At 43.0% G+C, this 22,384-nt stretch overlaps 2 protein-coding genes across 2 annotated transcripts in view; both read right to left on the bottom strand.

Moving 5' to 3' along the window:
• cdca2 (cell division cycle associated 2) overlaps positions 1–2,630 on the bottom strand; it is a 33,625-nt gene extending 30,995 nt beyond the window's left edge. The window contains exons 1-3 of the mRNA XM_005747762.1: positions 2,295–2,630; positions 1,622–1,814; positions 1,344–1,480 (exon numbers count right to left, since the gene is read on the bottom strand). Coding sequence (XP_005747819.1) covers positions 1,344–1,480; positions 1,622–1,814 — 330 coding nt within the window. The 5' untranslated portion in view covers positions 2,295–2,630. The remainder of the gene's footprint in view (positions 1–1,343; positions 1,481–1,621; positions 1,815–2,294) is intronic.
• A 5,045-nt stretch (positions 2,631–7,675) lies between these two features.
• sema4c (sema domain, immunoglobulin domain (Ig), transmembrane domain (TM) and short cytoplasmic domain, (semaphorin) 4C) overlaps positions 7,676–22,384 on the bottom strand; it is a 105,280-nt gene continuing 90,571 nt past the window's right edge. Inside the window, exons 11-17 of the mRNA XM_005747752.2 lie at positions 22,002–22,146; positions 21,368–21,581; positions 17,675–17,790; positions 15,047–15,204; positions 13,809–13,900; positions 10,988–13,558; positions 7,676–8,561 (exon numbers count right to left, since the gene is read on the bottom strand). Of these exons, the coding sequence (XP_005747809.1) occupies positions 12,663–13,558; positions 13,809–13,900; positions 15,047–15,204; positions 17,675–17,790; positions 21,368–21,581; positions 22,002–22,146 (1,621 nt within the window). The 3' untranslated portion in view covers positions 7,676–8,561; positions 10,988–12,662. The remainder of the gene's footprint in view (positions 8,562–10,987; positions 13,559–13,808; positions 13,901–15,046; positions 15,205–17,674; positions 17,791–21,367; positions 21,582–22,001; positions 22,147–22,384) is intronic.

Below are 22,384 nucleotides of genomic sequence, written 5' to 3'. Positions count from 1 at the left end.
CTTTAAGCAATTACTGTGATGTTCCTCCACCTCCAAAGAAATGTCAGGAGTCCGAACCACAAAAGAAGCGCGTATTCTCGGGAAAGTGGTTGCAGGAGGTGAGCTGGCTTCAAACAAATGATGAACACACAGAGATGTGCAGAATGTGCCGTGAAAATCCCACTCTAGCGGACAACAACAGTGCCTTTTATATGGACGCAAACGCGCGTTGCAACTTCTTATCTGGTGCGCGTCTTTTATTTTGACAGCGAATGCGCACATGTGGACCACTTTTGTGCACCCGTGTAAATAACTTAATGTTCTGCCGGGTGTGTTGTTGGTTTTCCCTCGATTTCTGAGTCGACAAGCGCCTTTGTTACTGGGACCAGTAATTTTAAGAAAGGCCCCCATTAGAACCCATGAGAAATGCAAGAAATGCATTATTGCTCAGTCTGCAATATCTTTCCCAGAACAAACACCAATTGCAAAAAACATACTAAAAATAAACCTGAAAAATTTAGAACAGCTACTATGTTGCAAAGAGTGAACTACCACTGGCACAATTTGGCAGTCTTTGCAAACTTCAAAAAGCAAATGGCCTCGATCTTGGTTCCACTTGCCTCTTACCCGTGACTTCAGTGGAAATTTCAAATTCAGGATCTGACACAGACGGATTCATGTCCTACACAGTTCTTACAAGTTCATAGAAATGTCTGTTCAATTAGAACCAAGTATTTGAGTTGATGACTGTAATTTTTATACAATGTTGTAATTTGTGTTTCAACAATTTTTTGAGTAATGTTTTGTTTTCTGTTACAATATTATACTTTAATGTATAATATTGTAACGGAAACAAAACAGGAAACAAAACATCAATCAAAAAATTGCTCTCTTTTTTATTCGGGCTACTTAAATTTATTTTGGGCTACCAAAAACTGAAGAGTCCCTGCCCGTAGGGCTACCAGGGATTTTGAAATTTTGCGAGCCCTGAATGGTTATCCGTGAGTTAGTCCACAGTGTGCAGGGTGTACCCTGGCTCTTACCCTGTGACAGCTGGGACAGGCTCACCAACACTGAAATCTGAAAATGTGATTATGTACAGAGGCAAAATAACACAACTGTGCTGCTATTCCAGCTTTTATAGGTACGTCAGTATGTATGCAGCAGCGGCTGTGACAATTTTCATGTGAGTCTCATAAAGGACGACAGACAAAGCATGTTGTACAGTTGTGCACTGTACCAGTAATCTATGTCAGTTTCCATACTGATCCCAGCCAACTGAAAGCCAGAGCAGTCTGAACAACTGTCTGGCACTCTAATAGGATATGACAGATGCCAGATTTGCAACCCGAGAAGCATCTCACCTCTGGAGTTTGGGATGCCGGTGGAGTCTTCCTCTTCTGTTGTGCCATGAAGCAGATTAGAGAATTTGTCTCTGGGGAGCCCCGGACGCCAACACTGGACCTCCGCCTGGCTTTCAGCTGTGCTAGACGAGACTTATCTGTCAGGAGAGAGAGAGAGGCTTGGTGCTAGACTAACACTCAATCAAGTCCATATAACCTGCTCTGGACACCTTTACTTGCTCTCCACCAGTTTAAAAGCAACAGCAGCTGCAGCCAAATAACGAACCGTCCTCTCTCACCTTTGCGATTTGATGATACTGCTGGGGTAAAACTCTGCACAGAGATGCCAAACTGACTTGGGGTGAGCTCAGAAAAATTCAGGGGGGCTGAGGTTTGATTTAAAACTGAGGGGGTGTCCTCTACTGAGGGAGGCGACACAGCTCCCTCCTGATCACCCTCACAGGAGACAGTGCTGATCTCTGCTGTAGCCATCTGCAATGAGAACATAAGCACGACTTATAAATGAAGTGCAAGAGAACCCACAAGGACAGGTAGAAGGTCCTAGAGGAAACATGGATAACAAAAGCACCCGACTAAGTCGCATGCATTTCCATAACAAATGATTTCTGATGGAACGCGTGCTTTTAGACGAGTGCTGAGAACAGGATTTCACCCGTTACAAAAAGAAATCCCTCCAGGGGCATGCTAACACAGACAAACACATGAAGATTTACTCAGGAGCATTTGCACACGCTCCACAGTAACAGCGTGTAATGAGTAAAGAACTAGAAACGGTCAGGAGCGGCGGGTAGCTGCGCTTACATTCCTATCTCCCTGGGTTAGCACTAGCAACGGGCAACAAAATATTAAACCCACACGAATAACGCTAGTTTGTGAAGACTTTACTCGTCGCTGGCTAACAGTAGTAGCAGCGGCGGTGTCACTACAGTGACAACAAGTTTAAAATCTTACCTTGTGGATTTAGATACTTTGGTTGTCTCTCGTTAAAAAATATATAAAAGAACACTCGGGTCTTTTATGTTATAAAAAGAACACAACTGTCTTAACGGACGTTTATAACAATATAAAAAGACTTTCAAAAAAAAGAGCAGAAGGCGATTCAAATCCCCCTCCACACCAGAGCCAGAGACCGCGTATAGATCCCTCCGCGAAATTGTCAGCAACGTTCGTGACTGCAGTTATATATTTTATTTTTAAGTATATTGGTGGGAAATTTAAAATATGAATAAAAATGACTCAGTTAAAAAAAATATAGAAAAAATATTGGTAGCAACTGACAAAGTGTAGAGGCCTAACTAACTTCCGTATTTTCAAGCACTTTGAAAGCGGCCGGAACTCGTTTAATATGAATTGGCCAATTGAAATGAAAGAGAGATACCACGTGACTGTCTAACGTCAACAGAGAAAATAGGGTTGTTATTAAAACGTTTATTTTACGAAGCAAACACTTGTTTGTTGCCTAGGAAAAAAGAACTTGTTTTTTTATTATTCATTTTCATTTTATTTATTTTTTTAACAGCGTTCTTGCTGTACTCCCTCAACTCTGCAAGGCCACATCTGCTGTTGGGTGCTCTGAAGCCCAGCTGCTGGAACTTAACTGGATCTCTCTCAAATTTAAATATCCACTCTGTAAGTAGACAGGCTCCTGTGCTTTTAGCATATTCTTCTTGAAAATTGCTTATTTATTGTCACACACATGATAAAGATGTGGGCTTTGAGCACGGTACACAGGCTGCTCATCTTTTCACAGTTAAATTGTAAAATTGTAGTAAATTGACCACAAAGCTTTCATTTACATTTACACTCCACCAAAAAATTAAAACAAAAGCCCAAAATGAATGCCACAGTGGGAAAAGCAATATTTAATGCATATTTTTTTTATATTAACATATTTTTTGTGTTTTATAATGGTTTAAAAGAAGGCTCGGTAAGCCTAAACAAATGTATAACCCCAAACAGGTGGGTGAACAGTGGTCTACTGCTGAAAAGCTCTGTAAACCCTACCCACACACAAACAATCTCAAACACACAGGGCTCCTCTTTTTGTGAGGTTTGAGAGTCTGTGGTGCAGCTGAGTACACTGAGATCAGATGCAACTTTGAGCCTCTTTCTACAGCTGGGACTGCCGACCACATGAAGCATGTGCCTTCTTCTGCTGACACCAGGAAAGGCTGTACAAGTCAGAGAGAAACTTCACTGTTGTTTTTGTGCAGCACAGGATAGGGCAAGAACCACACTATATTTCCAAAAGCATTCACTCATCCATCCAAACTGAATTCAGGTGTTCCAAACACTTTAGCGGATGCTAAAGCACATATTGTGCACAGGTCACCGCCTTTCTGCAGAGTCAGTCACTACTGGCCTCCAAAGTAAATGTGGCCCTCAGATAAGCTCAAGAACAGTGTGTGGAAAGCTTCATGAAATGGGTTTCCATGACCAAGCAGCTGCACCCAAACCTTACATCACCAAGTGCACTGCAAAGCATTGGATGCCGTGGTGTAAAGCACGACATCAATGGACTCTCAGGCAGTGGAAACGTGTTCTCTGGAGCGACAAATTATGTCTTTCTTTTGCACTACGATGAAAGAGTCTGGGTTTGGTGTAAAATTTGGTGGATGGGGTTTTATGATGTGCGGTTGTTTATTAGGAGATGGGCTTAGTGGCAGTGAAAGGAGCCCTTAATGCTTCAGCATACCAAGACATTTTTTGACAATTTCATTTTCCTGATTGTGGGAACAGTTTGGGGAACGGCTCCTTCCGGTTCCAACATCACACCTGTGTACAAAGCAAGGTCTTTAAAAACTTGACTGAGGTCAAAACTGCGAGAACTATGCAATGAATTAGAGTAGAGCCAGGCCTTCTTGTCCAGTTTCTCACCTCACAAATTTGCTTCTGCAAGAATGGTCAGAAATTCCCATAAACACACTCCTAAACATTGTGGAAAGCCTTCCTAGAAGAGTTAAAGCTGTTTTAGTTGAAAAATTCAGTGTCAACTGAAAAATCAGGATACACACAAAAAACCCAAATAAGAGCAGTAAAGACACAACACAGAATTTTGGCTGTCAAAGAATCTAAATTGATCTTTTATGCAAATTCAGCAACAATCTATGCATTTTGTGTTTTTTAGTATAATAAATGTCATGTCAAGAAGAATGTTTTCACAGCTCTGTGGAAAACTAAGTACATTCTTATTGCTTAAGAGGTTAAATAGCATCTAGGTACAAATGCATTTGATTAACTGATCTTCAGCAAGTGTGAGCATCTCTACAAAAGCAGATATTTGAGCAGTTTGCAGATCTGGAGGTTTCAGTTGTTTATTAACACAATGCCACAATCTTCCCAGGAGTGGACGCCAGTGCAATTACAAAAAGACTAAACTATGGCTTGTTTGGAATGCTTAGCAAGAGAAATGACATAGCAGCACAGCATAGGTTTGAAAGTTGAACAAACCACTAGATTTCTGAAGCAATGTCCTTTGAGGGGACAAGACCAAAATCAAGATGATTAGCCACAGTGCATACCCCCACATCTGAAGAAAACCAAACAGTGCATATCAAAATAAAACACCTCATACCAACTGTCAAGCTTGATGGTGGAGGGGCAAAGAGTTGGGCTTGTTTTGCAACCACACGATATGTGCAACTTGCAGTCATTGAGTTGACCGTGAACTCCTAATGTGAGTCTAATGTGAGGTCATCTGTTCAACAGCTAAAGCCCAAATTAGGTCATGCAACAGGACGATGATGTCAAGGCTATGGTACTTCTGCATCTAGCTGGCCCTACAGAATAGGAGCAAGCATGAAAGGAGTAACGTGGAAGGTAATTTCAAATGCAATTTTTTTTTTAACTCAACAAATATCAGCAAACACACAAACTGTTTGTGTGCAGTTTGTTGCACACTGTGTCTGCACAGGTCAGCTGATCATGACCTGTACATTAAGAAAATCTTCTAGGACCCTCAATAAAAATCATTGTGAGATGTGACTCTTTTCTCCACGCTGTAAGCGACTTTAGGGTTTCCCTAACTATTGAATCCCCCTTTAACCCCTGACTGTACCCAGTTCTTGGTTTAGGTGTGGAGCCAAATGACTCTCTACAGTGTAGCCACAGAAAATAGAGCTCCTTTTAAAAATTCTTCTTTTTCTCTGCTCAAGTTCTTATTAAGTGATTCAAGTTGAGTACATGTATTAGAAATAAAATGTAGACTAAAATAAAGTTTGTATTCCCATGTACTAATATAATTTTATTGTACTTCTACTTAATTACTGATGTGTACTTTTGCCAACTCTGCTGCTAAAGTTCTACAAGCATTTGAATTTTGGGGTGTACTTTGCTACTCACAGGATCGCATCCAAATTTGTAAGTAAAGTAAGTGACTGTGCCAGTGCTCATAAACTAACTGCTTGCTGCCTTAAACCTTCTCGTCCCCATTCCTTTTTATTTTATGTCTCTGACAGTCTACTGTTATTCCTTGTCCAAAATAACAAACCTAAGACAGGAACTTGTCTATGCAAACATGTTCTTGGCCCTCCATCTTTTTCTTCTTCATTCATATAATTTCACAGCATGGTGCTGGGATGACAGACTCAGTGTACGGATGGTGTATTAAAGAAGTAGTCCGATTCCTTATCTGGTGCATAAACAATTACCCCATCTTGTTGAAATGTTCAGATTTTCCACTCAGTTTTGTAGTCATACTTTAGATTGTAGTAATACAATAGTTACTCAGTAGTTAAATAATAACTAAACCATACATTTCTGGTAGGATGTGTTGCTATATACGCTTACTGTGATACTCAGTACTTCTGCTGTATGTTGCAGCTTGTCATTTCCTTTCAGTCACCTTTCTCACTCAACATGTGTCAGTCGACCTCTCTGCTGAATCACACTTGTTATTAATCTCTGTCTCTCTTCCACAGCATGTCTTTTATCCTGTCTTCCTTCTCTCACCCCAACCAGTCGCAGCAGATGGCCCCGCCCCTCCCTGAACCTGGTTCTGCTGGAGGTTTCTTCCTGATAAAAGGGAGTTTTTCCTTCCCACTGTCACCATAGTGCTTCCTCACAGGGGGTCATATGATTGTTGGTTATATTTCTCTGTATGTATTATTGTAGGGTCTACCTTACAAGGCTAATGTTGTTGTGATTTGGCGCTATATAAATAAAATTGAATTGTAAACATGGTCTAATATTCCTCTTGATGGGGTTTGTTGCACCTTCTTCCAACTACAGTTACTTTTTAAATCCAACTATAGACTGTATGAGCATAGCTCCTGGGTCTGACAAGTAAAGTTAACATGGAAGACCCTTAAACCTGCATTTTTCTAATGGTCACTGGCAGGGGATATCTGTACTCACAAAAGACTTCCTGTCATGCATCTGCAGGCAAAACAACCCCTTTAAACACTTCCTTGAGAGCTTTATTGATCCAGTTATTTATTCTGGATCATGCTGTTCAGGTTGGAAAAACTGGTCAGTCTCTCTTAGAAACGAGGATTATCCAGTGCAGTGATCCCCAAAATGTGGGTTGAAAGTATTATAGGTAGGCTGCAGTAATAACAGAAATTCAGATTGAAATTACTCACAAGTATGTACAGTTATGCATTTATTTATGCAACTGTTTATGTATGTAAGTGTCCCAGTGGCAGGTGGGCCACACATTGGCCTTCACACTTTGCATATGACTGGGTATCATTAGCAATTTATAGTCAACAGCTTGTGATATGTTTTTTTAATCAAAATGTTCGTGGAATCACTCTCTCACTCTGTTTTATGTTGATAAGAGTGAAGATTAAAGATTGGGTGGGCCACATGGGATTTCCTGGTTTTTAAATGGGCCAAAGCACTCTCAAGTCTGGGAATGGCTGATGTAGGACATGTTCATAAAAAAAGCGTAAGAAAACAGAAAATGTACATTAGATGCTATTTAATAAAGGTTTTTGTAATTGACCCTCCCCACCCAACAAACCAGCTCGCACACCTCCAGTAGATCTCTATCTTTATTTGTGTATGTCTATACACATATAAAAAATAAGGACATATGTACAATGGTAATAAATATCAACATGTTTTTACAAATGAAATAAGTTACTTAACATACTTTAAAAACAAACATAATAAACCAATAACAGAAAAGCAAAAATGGGACAAACTAAACCTTGGGTGGTAACAGAATAATCCAAATGATAAAGCATGAAAACAGCAGAACTTAAAGCCTCGTGTGAGAGAAAATATTACAAGCAGACAAATGCAATGGAAGTGAAGAAATGTACATAAAATACACTACACATGCATTTTTTTCCAAGCCTGAGACCTGTTATCTTTTTAGTTTTTGCAACATGTTATATTAAATAAAATTCTAATTGTTAAAAAAAAAGGAGAAATATTAAGACATAACCAAGTACCAGTGTAAAGAGATAATGTGTTCTTAGCTTTTGGGAATTTAATACTATAATGTTGACATATTGTTTTTAATCACAGATCTGCTCCTGATCCACCACTATTTATTTGGCTTTCAGGAGCTAAAAAATTAAATAATAGTTTTGGTACATCATTCAGTCTTTCATTAAGTTAGGAGATAAGAAATTCAGCAGATAAATGACTGACATGTAAACAGGAAGTTCATCAGTCTCAAGTCTTCTTTTTCATTTTGCTCCGGGGGAAATTTAGCTGTAGATAAAATATGAAAGGTCGCAGATATCAGCTCAATTCAGCAAACTGGACGGACTGCTGATACTTAAATATCAATCTGCAATTGAATTAAATCAATATTTCAACAAGAACAAAAGCAATTGCAGTCTACTTTGGCTTTTCCAAAAGGTGAAGAGGCTTAGAAAAGGTAAACATGTTGAAATGCAGCAATGAAATCCTGTACAACTCTTGAGCCATAAAACCAGAAATATTTTTTCTTTTCTTTTTTCAAAGAGAGCATTAGTGTTGCACAATATTAGTGTCTGTAAAAGTCCAAAAATGATCAAACAAAATGATGTACAAGGATGATCATATCAAAGATGTACAGTCCACTTGCAGAGAATCATGCAACACTAGGATGGAGTGCTGATGGTCGACTACCTCTTCAACCTTGGGATCATTTTAATATTCTACATCTCTCTCAAGGCTCTGTACACAGAGGGGCAAAAACACATTTTTTTGTCCGTCCCCTTCTTTCTTGCTGTGCTCCGCTGGTCCCGACAGACATGTCCCAAAAATAAAAGCCACCCCCTGATGGACAGAGCACAAAGGGAGGACAAAAACATGTAGAGTGAGTAACAGCAAACAGCTAAAAAAGTTATGCACAATATGACTTTGCCACGATCTGATCTATTGTTGGCTATGCTTCAAAGTTTGCTTGGAAGTGGAACAGAAAGTATGTCAGAATATTTCTTTTGGACATCATTACATCAGCGTGGAACACATCGTATTTTGGGCAACGCGATCTTTTGGAAAATTCAATAATATGATAATATGAGCTTTGGCTTCGTGCTAAAACTTATGGGATATGAAAACTTCCAACGATTAATGATATGTAGTTATGTAGTTAGTTGTCTATTCTGAGCAGGAGGCTGAAATGAAAAGACCCTCAAACTTGCAAGTACAGCAGAGGTTTTGAAACAGAGATTTTAGGCAGGAAGACCTTCCTTGGGTCAGCTTATTTTGATGGCTGTCACACTGGAGGATTTTCTCTTTAATAAAATGCTCTTGCCACAAGCTTCAGGCTGTGTGTGGCCCCCTTTCTTATCTTTTGCCAGGGAGAAAGCTTTTCAGGTGCACCTGCACTTCAAGACTTGCATAAAAGAGCACACAAGGACAGCTTTGATGGAAAAAAAAACACACAAGCTGGTAAAATGGGATGGATAGACCTTTTTGACATTGGACATTGCGAATTTTTACATGATGATGGCGCTAGTGGCGTCCAGTAAAGTTAAAGAAAAGTCACTACATGAGAACCAAATCTCATGATAAATGATAAATAGCTGCTTATTGGGCTAAACCAGGCCGGGCCTCAGGTCGGTAACTATTCTTATACTGTAGTCATACTATGACATTGGTCTTGAAATATTTGGCATGAAATAGAAACTAAGTACAGTTGTTACTAATTAAACTAATTAAAGGATCTGTTCTATTTGGGTACGGGTTGTTAATTAATGTGGCCAGTAACACCTGTGACGTCTGTTAAAATGGTCTTTGCTAATGGACTATTACTGTTTACAACTTTAGCAGTGGAAGTTCAGTTGTTTGCTTTGAAGCAAATATGAAACCCATAAGAGAAGTTGTGCTTTATTTATCACAAAGCAGACTGACTGGTTACAAGAATTTCCCAACTTTTTGGTCAGTTTTGTTTATCTCAAAGGCTAAGTGGCAAACTTTGCACTGGAAAAACAAAGCCAGTGCTAAAGTGCATTTCCTCTAAGGATATAAAAAAAGTTTTTGACCTCTGAGTATAGACTCTCCCATGACAACAACTGTAGAGGGTCTAAAGCTATTCATAACTCATCTATTGGGATTTTGTTAAGGCCTGTAGCTAGCTGCTGTTTTCTAGGCCTCACTTCTGCTAATTTGAGTCACCAAACCTCTTAAATGAGTTTGTAGTGTTGGTGCCACGTATTGGTCTACTGTGTGGTACAGGAGTCTGTGTGCCTGTGCTTGGATATAAAATCTACAAATGTAGCTTGATTAGCATTAGTCAGCATTAGCATTGTTAGCACTTTCCAAAAATTTAACAGCTAATCACATTTCTTAAAAAAAGTTAGCAAAATGTGTTTGCAAACCGGTGAGAACCATCATGGTTCTCACATGGATCCATCAGTTCAGTAAAGAAATAACTAGTTTGGCCTTTAATGCATTATTAACTTTCTGTCAAAGAAAGTGTAAAACAGATTCAAGCTCAAGATGTTCCAGTTTCATATTTTTGGGCTGCACTTGGCATTTGTGTATTTACAGTTGGCCTGCTTTCAGCATCATAATTAACAGACAGATGTGAAAACGGTATCTCAGTTATTTAATAAAACCCTTTTCAGACAGTGACCATATTGGGTTCATCAATCTCTTAGATTGGTACACGGTTGTGAGGTGATCTTGTGTGTTTAGACTTTCACCATAAGTAAACAGTGAAGATTACTGTACTTTTCAGTGTTTTTGGTCACAGGAATACTGTTACTATGGTGGGTGCTCATGTTAAACACGTCCACACTTGGTCAGTGTATATAAAAGACACGGGTGTCAAACGTAAAGCCCGGGGGCCAGAACTGGCCCATCTCCAAACCAGCCTACATGACTGTTTGGGAAAATGTGAAGGAGTATAAAGCAGTTTGAGATAAATAAGGACTTTGAACTGTGAATCATCAAAAGTTACTTCAGTAGAATTCATGAATATAAGCACTGCTTTGGGAAAACAGTATAATAGGGCTTCTTTAATAGTAAGGAGAGCATGTTTGAAAGCACCTTAAGTGAATTTCCCAAAATGTTGAATTACTCCTTTAAGAGACACTCTGGGCAACCGAAGTGTCAGAGAAGCCAAATAAATAAACTAAATAATTTGCAACACTACACTGAGCAGCAGCAAGAGCTAAAACTCTGAACTGGAAATCGTTTATGGCTATGACATTTCTTAAATCTGCTTTCATGGATTTAATTAAGTGCAACAATACCTTTCACTGGTTTCTGGCCACTTTCTGTCTGGAGCCACGTGTTTGTCGGTACAGGTTCATTCAGTCTGTCTGTCCATCAACACTGTATGTATGAGTGTGTGTGTGTGTGTGTTCTCTTCATGTCGTCATGTTTTACATTATTCTCCGTCTGTATAAGTCCACAGTAGCTCCGGGTCCGTCTCTGGGCGTCGGTAACAGGGAGGGGGGTTTCAAGGGGGTTTAAGGATCCATCACAAACACACTGTAGTCCAGGATGGTTGGGATTCAGAGGACTGTGAGTGTGTCTGTGTGTGTGTAAAAGGGTGTGTGGGAGGGGTAGTTTCTTTCTTGGCAGTGCAAGTTACCACCCTCACCAAATACATCGAATATAAAGCACTTATTGAGACATCCACAGCGGTCGCAACAGCGAGGGCTCAGCTACATTCTCCGTGCCAAATGTCTTCACGTCAACTTCGATTTGAAATCAAGTGTGCAATTACTGCTCAGCTGCTATGAGCTGAATGCAAATAGCCTTTGCACAAGCTTCCACAGAAAAAAAAAGTGCAACCAAAACACCTATCTGTCACACTCTGTGACTCTTAATAAATGTCATATGGAGTGCACTTGAAGTATAGTGGACTTGAAGGTGTGTTTGAAGGTCGCCATGCAGGGCCGTGCGAGGAGTAATGTAACGCCAGGAGCTTTTCCTCGCATTGTCATTCAAAAGTGGGGAGCCGTTAGTCGCCGATGACTATTTGAACACTGCCGTATTTCCAGAGCAAACGAATAACGAGAAATGTCTTAATTCAAAGCAACGGTCATCACATCAAATCAAAAAGGAAGAGATCGAAGTCTTTCTCGGGTGGTAAATACAAGGTGTGGAAGGGGCGAAAATACAAACTGTCTCGAGAGACTGTCCTTCATTCAACCAAAAATATTTAAAAAACGTCTTTTTCCATTGAATTTCTTCTCTTTGTCTTTCTCTCTCTCTCCTCTCTCCTTTCCATCCCGTACAAAGCTCGGGGACATGATTGTCGTCTTGCTTAGAGATTAGGCTTTTTTTCAACTGCTCTCACACTCTCGGCTCACGAATACAAAAAAAGGGAAGACACGCTTCCAGTTTTTAAGTGCAGTAAGCTGTAAAAGTCTCAAAGGAGCAGAAAGACAGAGAATCAGTTCAATATTTCCAGTTAGTTGTCCTTGTCGTTTGTCAAGTGGTTTGAGAACTGGGGCAAAACGCTTCGCTTGGTCCGCTCTTTGTAGAAGAAATGTGCCCTTCTGAGAACAGGTAACGCCATTTGTTTGATTTCCGTGCTCGAGGTGTTCTCCCCTGCGTTCGTCCTTTTTTCTTCTTCTTAAATACACAATGTACACAAGTGGCGATTTCACAGTGGAAGCAGAAAAAGCCACAACCATGACTGCATGTTGTCCAAAACACAATAATTAGAAGAGTTCATGTCGCTCGAACACAGTGTATGAGTGTGTATATTTAACATGCTGTGTGCTATAAATGTCTACAGTGAGCCAAACAGCCATTGGTGGAGCGAGAAAGAGGGAGTGAGAGAGAGCGCGGAGGAATTGACAGCATGTTGTTGCAAGAGAGAGAGAGAGAGAGCAGGCATCCTCGAAAGGACAGAGGTAGGTTGGTTGTTTTTTTTTTTTCAAACTCGGGGAACGGAGACGGAGGAGGACGGGCCTACACCGACGACTCCTCCGGGTTGGCGTCGGGTAGCACGCTTCTCTGCTGCAGGGTGCGTCTCAGCTCTTCCTTGAAGGGGCTGGAGTAGTCGTTCCCACCCATGCCGAGGCCTCCCAGCCCACCTCCCCCAGCACCAGTCCCGCTAGCCCTTTCCTCCCCTGCTGTGCTCAGGTTGAGGCGGATGTAGCCGTTGCTACCGGAGCCTCTGATGTTTGTGAGGCTGAGACGGCTGGGGGAGTGGATGGGCTGGCCGGGTATGGCGCTGGGCGACGCCGTGCTGCTGACACTGTTGGGCCCCAGGGCATGACCGGGAACGATCTTCAGGGAGCCGTCTGAATAATAGTAGTTGGCACCTGTCTCCCAGAAGCGGTCTTCATCCGTGGGCATCTTGCTAGGCACAAAGGTGGGCGGCTCCTTAGGCAGGGTGATGGGGTATACGAGGGTGCTCTCGAGAGGCTTCATGTCTACTCCCTTTCCCAGGGCCAGCTTCAGCCTCCTGCGCAGGTACAGAGCTACGACGAGAAGCAGCAGGCACGCTGCTCCGAGCGTGATGACCAGCACCCAGAAGAGGCCCATGCTGCTGTCCGGAGCCCGTGCTTCCATGAAGACTGGAGCGCTGGCTACCACTGCCACCTGGTAGCGTTCTGTCTGAAACTTGACTCCCTGCTCCTCAGAGTAGCAGATGTAGCGGCCCGCTTGCAACTGGCCCGCTTCAGGGATGATGAGAGCTTTGAGGGTCCGGTCGAAGCGCGGCCCTCCTGCCTCCGGATCACCCAGCTGAAGCTCACGGTCGTTGAGAACCCAACAAGGCTGAGCCAAGTTGGAGACCAGCTGGCAGGGCAGCACCATGTCAGAGCCCACCACAACGGTGACGTTCCTGAGACGGGAGTGCTCTGCGTAGGAGAGGTGGAGGAGGGGCAGAGGGTGCAGGGAAGAGGAGACAAGAGTGGGGGTTAAGTGTCATCCATAATAAATCCATTTCATATTCTGCACTAGCCAGCTCTCCTGTGCTTAATTCAATTTATTCAGCTCAGTTCAAATGTACTCGCTGAGTCCATTCCCTTTACTTGCTGCTGATTTGCTCCTGCACTGACAATCAATTCCCACAAGGGGCCACTAGAGAGGTGTCAGCGCCACACTCACCAGGGCTGGGGATGGAAACCGGCTTATCAAACTTGGCTTTTCCCCGGTTGAACCTCTCCAGCATGAGGTCCTGTGAGAGGGAGGAGGTGGACCTGGAGAGAAGAGGGCAGAAAGCAGAGAGGAAGATTAATAATGTTGCAATAAGGAACCGAGAACATTTTAGTAGCGGAAGAAACATGCACAGAATAAGGGGAATCAATAAAAAATGCACCGAAAAATAGTTTTTTTTCAAAACTTTAACAACAAAATGCATTTAATCAGACAGATATTTCAGTAGAAATAAAATAAAAACTGTAACAGTACAGAAAGCCAAGGTTACCTCACAGCTTCAGGCTGAAAGTCTAAAAATTTTATTTTATAGGATTTATGCATTTCACTGGCAAATGAAGGAATCTCTGTAGTAATAGGATTCGTAGTAGTTTTTATTTTTATTTTTTTTATTTCTAGATCGATCAGTGTCAAAAACACTAAAGGATGTAAAAAGGCAGCAGTCATTAGAGCCCTGTATCGTTATTTCCAAGTTTCTTTAACTAAAGACGTGATGATTAAATAAAAGAAATCAGTGCAAGCAAACTCAACCACATGAAAAAAACAAAGTTCTTTATAGTTCTGTTGAGTTCATATACACTGAGTTCTTTTCCCGACTCACAGTTGCTGTGATGTATGATTACTAAGCAGTTTTTGAGTCTCTGGAGACTTTTTAGCTGCCGGTTCCTTGACAGATTCCTGATGAGAGGAGATGATTTGCAAGGTGTGCAGAGACACACTTGCAAATCTGGGACAAACACAGACTTAACACGACACGAGTACCCGAGGCGAGCTGAGATGAGAGGAAGTGTAACTGGCTGGTGTCAGATGCCGTACCGACTCGTCACAAAAGGATATAACCAGCTTGAACTTTTCTTAAGAGCGTAAATTAGAGCCATGTCACTAGTTGACCGGACTGGCGGTGCTGTTGAGATGAATCAGTGGAAAAAAGATATGATAGTTTTCCTTATTAATTATAATTTAGAGCAGTGAAGTGGAAGAAAGATCCAATCATCATTAGATAATGATGATTGGATAAATGAAATCAGGCACTGGAATATTCCAATTAGTGAAACAGTTAAAGGGGTACATTTTGTTTCAGGGGTGATTCAGATGCTTGTCTAACATTTGTACATCAGCAGATTCCTTTAAAGCAAATTATTTTTTCAGTATAGTGTGGATGGATGGGTGTACATAGGTACTAGTCTCACCCTCGGTGGAGGTCGATGCGGACGCAGGCCCTACCCTCGCTGTCCCAGGCGCAGTAGGGATCCCGGGCGAGCAGACAGTCTGGCTGAGACTGATAGCGGCTGCAGTTGGCCAAGGGCAGCTGGAGAACCTCAGAACGAGATCCGATGTACAAGTACTTCTACAGAGAGGCAGAAAGAGAAGAAGAAGACAAAGTCCAGATCCAGAAGAAAGATAAACAGAGAGAGAGGGAGAGAGTGACTCAGTTAGGGGTTAGAGGAGATAATGGGATAATCACTCTCAATTACAATAACACTGACCCCCCCCCCCCTCCAAATCCAATCTGGTTTGCACTCTTTTCGCAAAATGCTGTTATAAAATGTCTGATCGCAGCTAAGCCAGCATTAATGAGATAAGCACGAAGCTTTAGGGAACGCCCCGTCGGAAGGCCATCGATCGACGGACGCGCTGCTGTAGAGCTGCGGGGACACAGCAGCCGTCAGCACACAGGCTCCGATGACAGCTCAGAGAAGCCGAGAAAACAGAAGGGCCAAGGGTTCAATTCCCCGCTGTGGTGAAGGATTGTAATGACTGTTATTTGGGAAGAGACTTTCAGATTCATCAGGCAACAAATCATCACAAGACAAAGCAGCACTGCCTCCACTGGATACCAATGAGCAAATGATGAGACAACAAAGAGGGAAAGCAGATTCAAAAAGCACACTGAAGGAATGTGATCACACGAAGAGAGAGCAACCAGACAGGAGATTCCCAAAACAAAAAGGAACTTTGTAGCCCCCATCCCCAAGAGACCATTAAGATTTCTCATCTCTCGCAAAGACAGAAAACAATACACCTAGGAGTGTGTGGTGCCATGGAAACAGATGAAAGTTCAAATTCAAATAGTAGAGTAAAAGATGAGGTGAATTAAATGTGGTCTGTTCTGACTTTCTTTATGTATCGAGACACCTGCTTTCCAAGTGTGCAACAGAACCAAATGTAGACGTCACTTCGCTAAAGGCGCTGCTAGAGTCTTTCTGCTTGGTCCATTCGGGGATACTGTGAAGACATAGCAGCCTGCTCTGAAGCAGAGGACACACTCCCTGGTTGTGGTGAAACACAGAAATATGTGCGTGGGAGCCACAGTTAGAGCAGGTTGAAATCTATCAATGCTATGGAAAGATGCCTTTGGGAACGCTGTCCCACAAATCAAAGTGACAACATATATTGTGTAAATTGCTGGAGTGTTTTCTACTTTATACAACAGCTTACCAATAAGCTATTTAAAAAATAGGGCCATTATACGACTTTATTCAAATGCTTGTTATGAAGTTGTTGCCTTGTTGAAGGACATCATAAGGCAGGCTTAGAGAACAACTCCATAAACAAGGATAATGATCAAAGAGTAGTTTGCATAGGTCGTGTCCTCATTTTGGTTGCTGCTGTATCGGCAAAATTTAGAATTAATTTTTTTGCTTTTTCCATTTTTATTCAGAGATGCTAATTGATATGATATGAAGAGATTCTAAAGAGACAGAAAAGGAAGCTACAGGTGGACTGAATGCTAACTGTGAATACTGTCTTTCATTTGTGCTACTGCATCCAACACACTGGTCCTTGAAGGCATGTTTTTAATCTAAATCTGAGTCTGAACTAAATGAAAGCCGAGTGTTTTAAAGGGGCACCGGAGCGATTCGAGGTGTCAGCGTGTTCCAGCGAGCGCGCGGCATGTGGCAACACCTAAAAACACTTTTCCTCCACACCTTTCCAATTAAGGGGCTGTATCCTACATTAATATTAACGCCCATTTCACATACCGACGAGTTAACGGCTTGGGGCTGAGGAAGGTGTCAGATGCTTCGAGCAACACTCAAACTACCAGCATGTTTCATGCGTGCAACACGAGTGTAGTACTGTGAATGCCTTGCAGGAAACACAGTTTCACAGTGTGAGCGGCTATCGCTAACATAAATATGACTGCACTGCATTTAGTAACTCCTTTATTTTTAAGGGTTTAAGTAGGACTGGACACAGCTAAGCCAGAGATGGTCAAGATGTGCTGTTTTATTCCTAGTTTGGGTTTCATGGGCACCGTGACTGCTCTTTGGCCATGCAGCCCCATACACAACAAAGTGTGGTGCATTGTGCATACTGATGTCTTTCCATCAGTTTTCTGCAACTTGAGTTGCAGTAGCTCGTCTGTTGGATTGGACCACAGGCGCCGGCCTCTGCTCCCCGTGTCTATCAGTGAGCCATTTGGATAGATACCTCACAAAAGCTGCAGTTCTGGAGATGTTTCATCCCAGTCGGGCAGCCATCACAGTCTGACCCTTGTCAAACTCAAATCTTTAAACTTGCACCTTTTTTCCTGCTTCTAACACGTTAACTTAGAAGACAAAGTGTTCCCTTGTTAATATATCTCACCCACAAACAGTTGCCATGGTTGTTGGGATTTTCCCTGTTTTCTCTGTGTGATTGTAGGGTCTTTATCTTACAATATAAAGCACATTGAGGAAACTGTTGTTGTGATTTGGCGTGAGTTCATCCCTTTTCTTCACTTCACATGTCAGCGGTCTCTCTGGGCTGTGTGAATGGACGTTCACGTGTAAAAACAGCAACAACTGAAACACATCCTGTTGTTGTTTTCTTACCTTGGCGTGGGAGATGGTCAGGCTGTCGACTGGCTGGGCCGTTTCAAACAGCTGGATCTCCTCTATCACGTGGGCCTCTGAACCCAGGATCACCACCCTCTGCAGCCAGCCCTCCGCTGCAGCACAGAGAGGAAGAAGACGAAGAAGATTTGAGCTCACTTTACTTCTGTCCTATTCGCATGGCAGTTTTCAATCGAGTTTACTTTGGTGCACTTTTGTTGCAACACAGAACACCCAGCACACCTTTGACAGCAAAGCAGGGAATTTAAATATAAATCATACAATTTTGGCAAATATTTACAAAAAAAAAAACCTGCGCCAGCGCTCCAGTTCATTTGTACCATAGCGATATGTTACAGTAAATTACCCCATGCACCTGTCACTGCATAGCCATCAGTTTAAATATTAATGATCAGCACACAATCACCTGTGACTGCACAACATTTGACATCCTAATATATTCACACACGCACACACACGCACGCACGCACACACACGCACGCACACACACGCACGCACACACACACGCACGCACACGCACACGCACAGGAGCTCATTTAAATATTAATGATGAAATATGTTAATGTACAGGCACTCCTTTGGTGCCAACAATTTAAATATTAAAGCACAAGCTGCAAAAATATAACCTATGCAGCAAACACTTTTTTCATGAACTATTGATTGAGTGTGTTGCTCAACTGCTCCTGGTTCATGCTGAGTGTCTGAAAAGCTAGCAAGGCAACAGTTAAGGTTTTATGGTATTTTTTTTCTTGCTGTGGCAAGAACCCCCCCCAAAAACAGGTAAAACTAAACTAACACCACTGATCATATGTCCTTGCCCCTCTGATGTGCTGAAGAGGCGGTATACAAATAGAGAGAGGCCGTAAATGGAGCAGCTGACCTCAGTGCAGCTCTAAGTGGTGTTATTAATTACACCTGGGCTTTTCCTGGTGTGACTCAAAACAAGGCCAGCTTCGCTACGGGCCACACATCAGCATCACGCCAAGGGTCAGACATGTATACAATACCGACATGCTTTAACTGAATACAAAATGCAAGGCCTGCATTATCTTCAAGTGTAACTTTGCGCATGTGAAGGTTTTGTTGACCAGTCAACAAAATTGTGCACTTTAACTACAGTTTTAACTACAAAGGCTGTTATATTGCAACATCACCTTTTTATTTTTTTCCCTGCAAAGGTTTTTCAAAGTTTCACGTAATGCATGGAGATGTTGGAAGTATCATAATTGTTTCGGCTGCTTTTACAGCCTCCTGTAGTTCTGGTTTAAACACTTCGATTCTGAGCTACGCTTCTTTCCAGTTGAGTAACTTTCTGCCTGTTTCCTGTCTGCTATTGTGTAGAGTGTGTAAGAAAAAACCTGACACAAATATATTCTTTGAGAACTGATACTGTCTCGCAGCAAATGGATACACGGGCCTCTCTTTTCACTCAGTAATGAAGTTCTCAGTCCCACACCTCTCCCTCACGAGATTGCCTGCCTTCAGCATCAGCTTTCAGTTTGGTCCAATTTGGTGTTAGCTAGCATGTGAACCTGCAGGTGCAAAGCTGTCGTGCAAATCTGTTTGGTTTGGTGTTTGGTGCAAAGGCTGTGCAGAACATTTTTTTTGAAAACCTTAAGATATATGCAGGCTTTAAATTTTACATTTAAAAATATTGGCTGGAAAAAAAAGCAACAGAAGACGAGTAGAAAGTTCCCTCCAACAGAAAAACGTGCATCACTAATGCGCAAAGCCAGAGTGTCATCAATCGTTTTCATCGACATCAATTTGTGATTGAAAAGGTCACGAAAAGGAAATCTTCTTGCTGGAACATCCATCTGCCGTACTGAGCTCCAGCTCAGCAACAAACTACAGATGAATTTAAAAGACTGGAGGTGCTCCTGGCCCTTCAACACCTCGGGTAACAGCATTTGAAGAGGTTTTATTTTTTTTTTTTTAAGTGGTGTGTGGGGAGCTGATGCTGGAGGAAGAGGAAGAGGAGATCCTGTGCTCCTTTCATGTAGGGCATTGTGAACAAGTTTAGATCCCTGGTGATGAAAGGTATTTCAGGCACAGCTGGTGGGGTGACCTTGATGTGTGTGTGTGTGTGTGTGCGTGCGTGTGTGTGTTACGTGCTGACATGCGCTTTCTTCTGTGGTCCTCTTGATTACGAGACTGTCACAGATAATGCGAAAAGCTAACCCAGCAGCCAGAGGGGGGCTTGAGAGATGGAAATACACATACAGGCATAGCAAGCAGAAGGCATATCACCGCACTCGCCTCTCACGCCGTCACAGACCAGTGTCGGCTAATCCCTCAATCCCACAGCCTGTTTCCCCCCCCGTTTAAAAACAGTGTTGTCAAGCACTTCTCCTCCTCTCTCTCTCTCTGTCTCTTTTTTTTCACATCAGCCGTCGCTATGCCGTCGCTAATAGCTAATCAAGCCCGCAGCCCAATTGGCACTGCGAGCGCACGTCTGCCAAGGGCCCCGTTGAGTTTGTGCCGTGAAGCACGACAAGCGGGGATGACTGCACTTGGCTCAGAGAGTGTGAGTGTGCATATCTGTGTGTGTCCATTAGTAAGGTGCTAGCGCCCGCGCGTGTGTGTGTCGCAGCAGCAGCGGCCATGTGTGTGTCCGGGCTGGCCTCACCGCCTGCCAGCAGAGAAGCCCCGAGTCCGCTGTTGTCACACTGTCAGTGTTGTCCCAGTCACTCTGTCTCTGCAGTGATCTGAATGATAAGTAGGTGAGTCTTTCCATTCATGAGATGGGCTGCATTCAAATTCACATTCCCTGGAATCCGCTATTAGATGTGTATTATCCAGGATTAAGGCTCCGGGAGGGCGGGCTGATTTCTGATCCAAAACAGGACACCTGCGTATGGGCCCAATGGCTACTGACTGGAGATATTAATTAAGTCGCGGGTGTGTAGACGTTTCCTTTGATGCATGAAGACGGATCTCAGCATGCAAATCTAGCCCCTAATTGAAACTCAGCTAAAGTCTGGCCAGATGGCATGTTGTTTTCGTGCTACCGTACCTTATGCCAGTACCTGTTCCTCTGTGCTGCCACGGCCCGTAAGCTCTTATCTCTATGACAAACACTCTATGCATGTCATATATTTTCACCGGCACGCTGAGAACACCCCATCTCTACAGATGGGGGTCAAAAAAATAACAGAAACATCATAAATCATGAACACTGTGCAGTCTGCTTAAAGACGATGATTCAACTTTATCGCCTTTTTTCTTTTTGAAGCTCCAGAGCAAGATGCGCTCTTGGCCTCTAGCGCCGCAGTGTGCGGAGACGGGCGGCGAGCTGTGAATAGTCGTGTCAGTGGGAATGGAAGCAGCGACTGCAGTTGAAATGTCACAGCATTCGGGCCGTTAGTTAAAGAGCAAAAATTAGCTGAAGTGACAGTTGAAGTGGAAGCGCTGAAAGCAGCCGAGAAGTCGCTGGAGGGGTAGGGGGCATTAAAAGACTTGAATTATTGCTTCAGTTTAAGTGTAGCAATGGAAGCAATCAGAGTTTTCTTGTTGAAGTGCCAGGGATGGGAGAAGTGTGTGCAGTGTAAACAGTTGAGCAGTGGGAATAGGCTCTGAGGAGGGAGTGTACACGATTGGTGATGCGTTTTCCCCCCAATAAAAACATCAGTGTTTTAGCCAAACACCCATGCCAGCATCACGATTCATTACCTGTGCCGATGAAGAGCATGTTGTACGGCCTCTGGTCCAGGGCGCTGACACGATCCACCGCCAGCCTCGTGAAGTTGACGCCCTTGGTGAGCAGCAGGAGGCGGCCCAGAGCTTTGTCCTCCATCAGAGGGTGCTTCTTGGCAAAGTTGAGCGTGGCGTCAGGCAGCTGCAGGGAGCTGTTGTAGCCGTTCTCCCTGTCTGAGCTGGTTATACACTGCAGTAAAGAGAGAAAAGAAGGAGGGACAGGGGAGGGAAATGAAGCGGGGAAAGGAAGGGAGAAGGATATGAGGAGAAAGTAAGAGGGCCAGGAAGGAGAAAGAGGAAGAGGAGGAAACTTCTTAGCTGCAGCTGATACAGGTTGGCACGGTTAGCTGGCTTACAAACCAGTGCCCTCCCTCCACCCCTTCCTCTTCTTCAGTTTTGCTTCGCACTGGCTCTCACCTCCGCCTGCTAACACCCCTTCCTCTCCTTCCTTTCCTGTGGCGCTGGATCATTATGTCCTTGGCCTCCAAGCTACGCCACATCACCCATTTTCCCTCCCTCCTTAACTATCCCATAGGGACTATTTTCCTGCTCTGTGAAGCTGTCTACAACTTGATCAAAAATGTAAACATTGACATGGGCAGTTTCTTACCGATCCCGGCCGCGGTGTGGGGACAGAACCCGTGTAGCGTCCCCACCTCTGGGACGCCTCTCTGTACTCCTTGTAGGACCCTTTGAACACCTCCTTCACGTTACTTATCTGGTACTGACACACAGCTGACACGTCCACGTCACCCCTGGAACATGGCAGCAACATGGGGGAATCGGTGATGTGTGGCAGTAATAATCGAGACAAATTACCTGTCGTACAAGTCAGCGAGACACACTCAACAGGATGTGAACATGTACGTTTAAAAATAGCAGAATCCAAAAATACCAGGCAGTGAAGCGTGCTGCTTATAAACGACCCTCCCGGTAATCACAATGTAGTAAATAGATATTAAATGTATGGTCTAAAACTGATTTGTTGACACA

The sequence above is a fragment of the Pundamilia nyererei genome, unplaced genomic scaffold, assembly GCF_000239375.1.
Source record: "Pundamilia nyererei isolate P.nyererei 1_Seehausen unplaced genomic scaffold, PunNye1.0 scaffold00203, whole genome shotgun sequence".
In the NCBI taxonomy this organism is placed as follows: Eukaryota; Metazoa; Chordata; class Actinopteri; order Cichliformes; family Cichlidae; genus Pundamilia; species Pundamilia nyererei.
The sequence above is the reverse complement of the archived record's forward strand: the minus strand, read 5'-3'. Positions and strand labels throughout refer to the sequence as shown.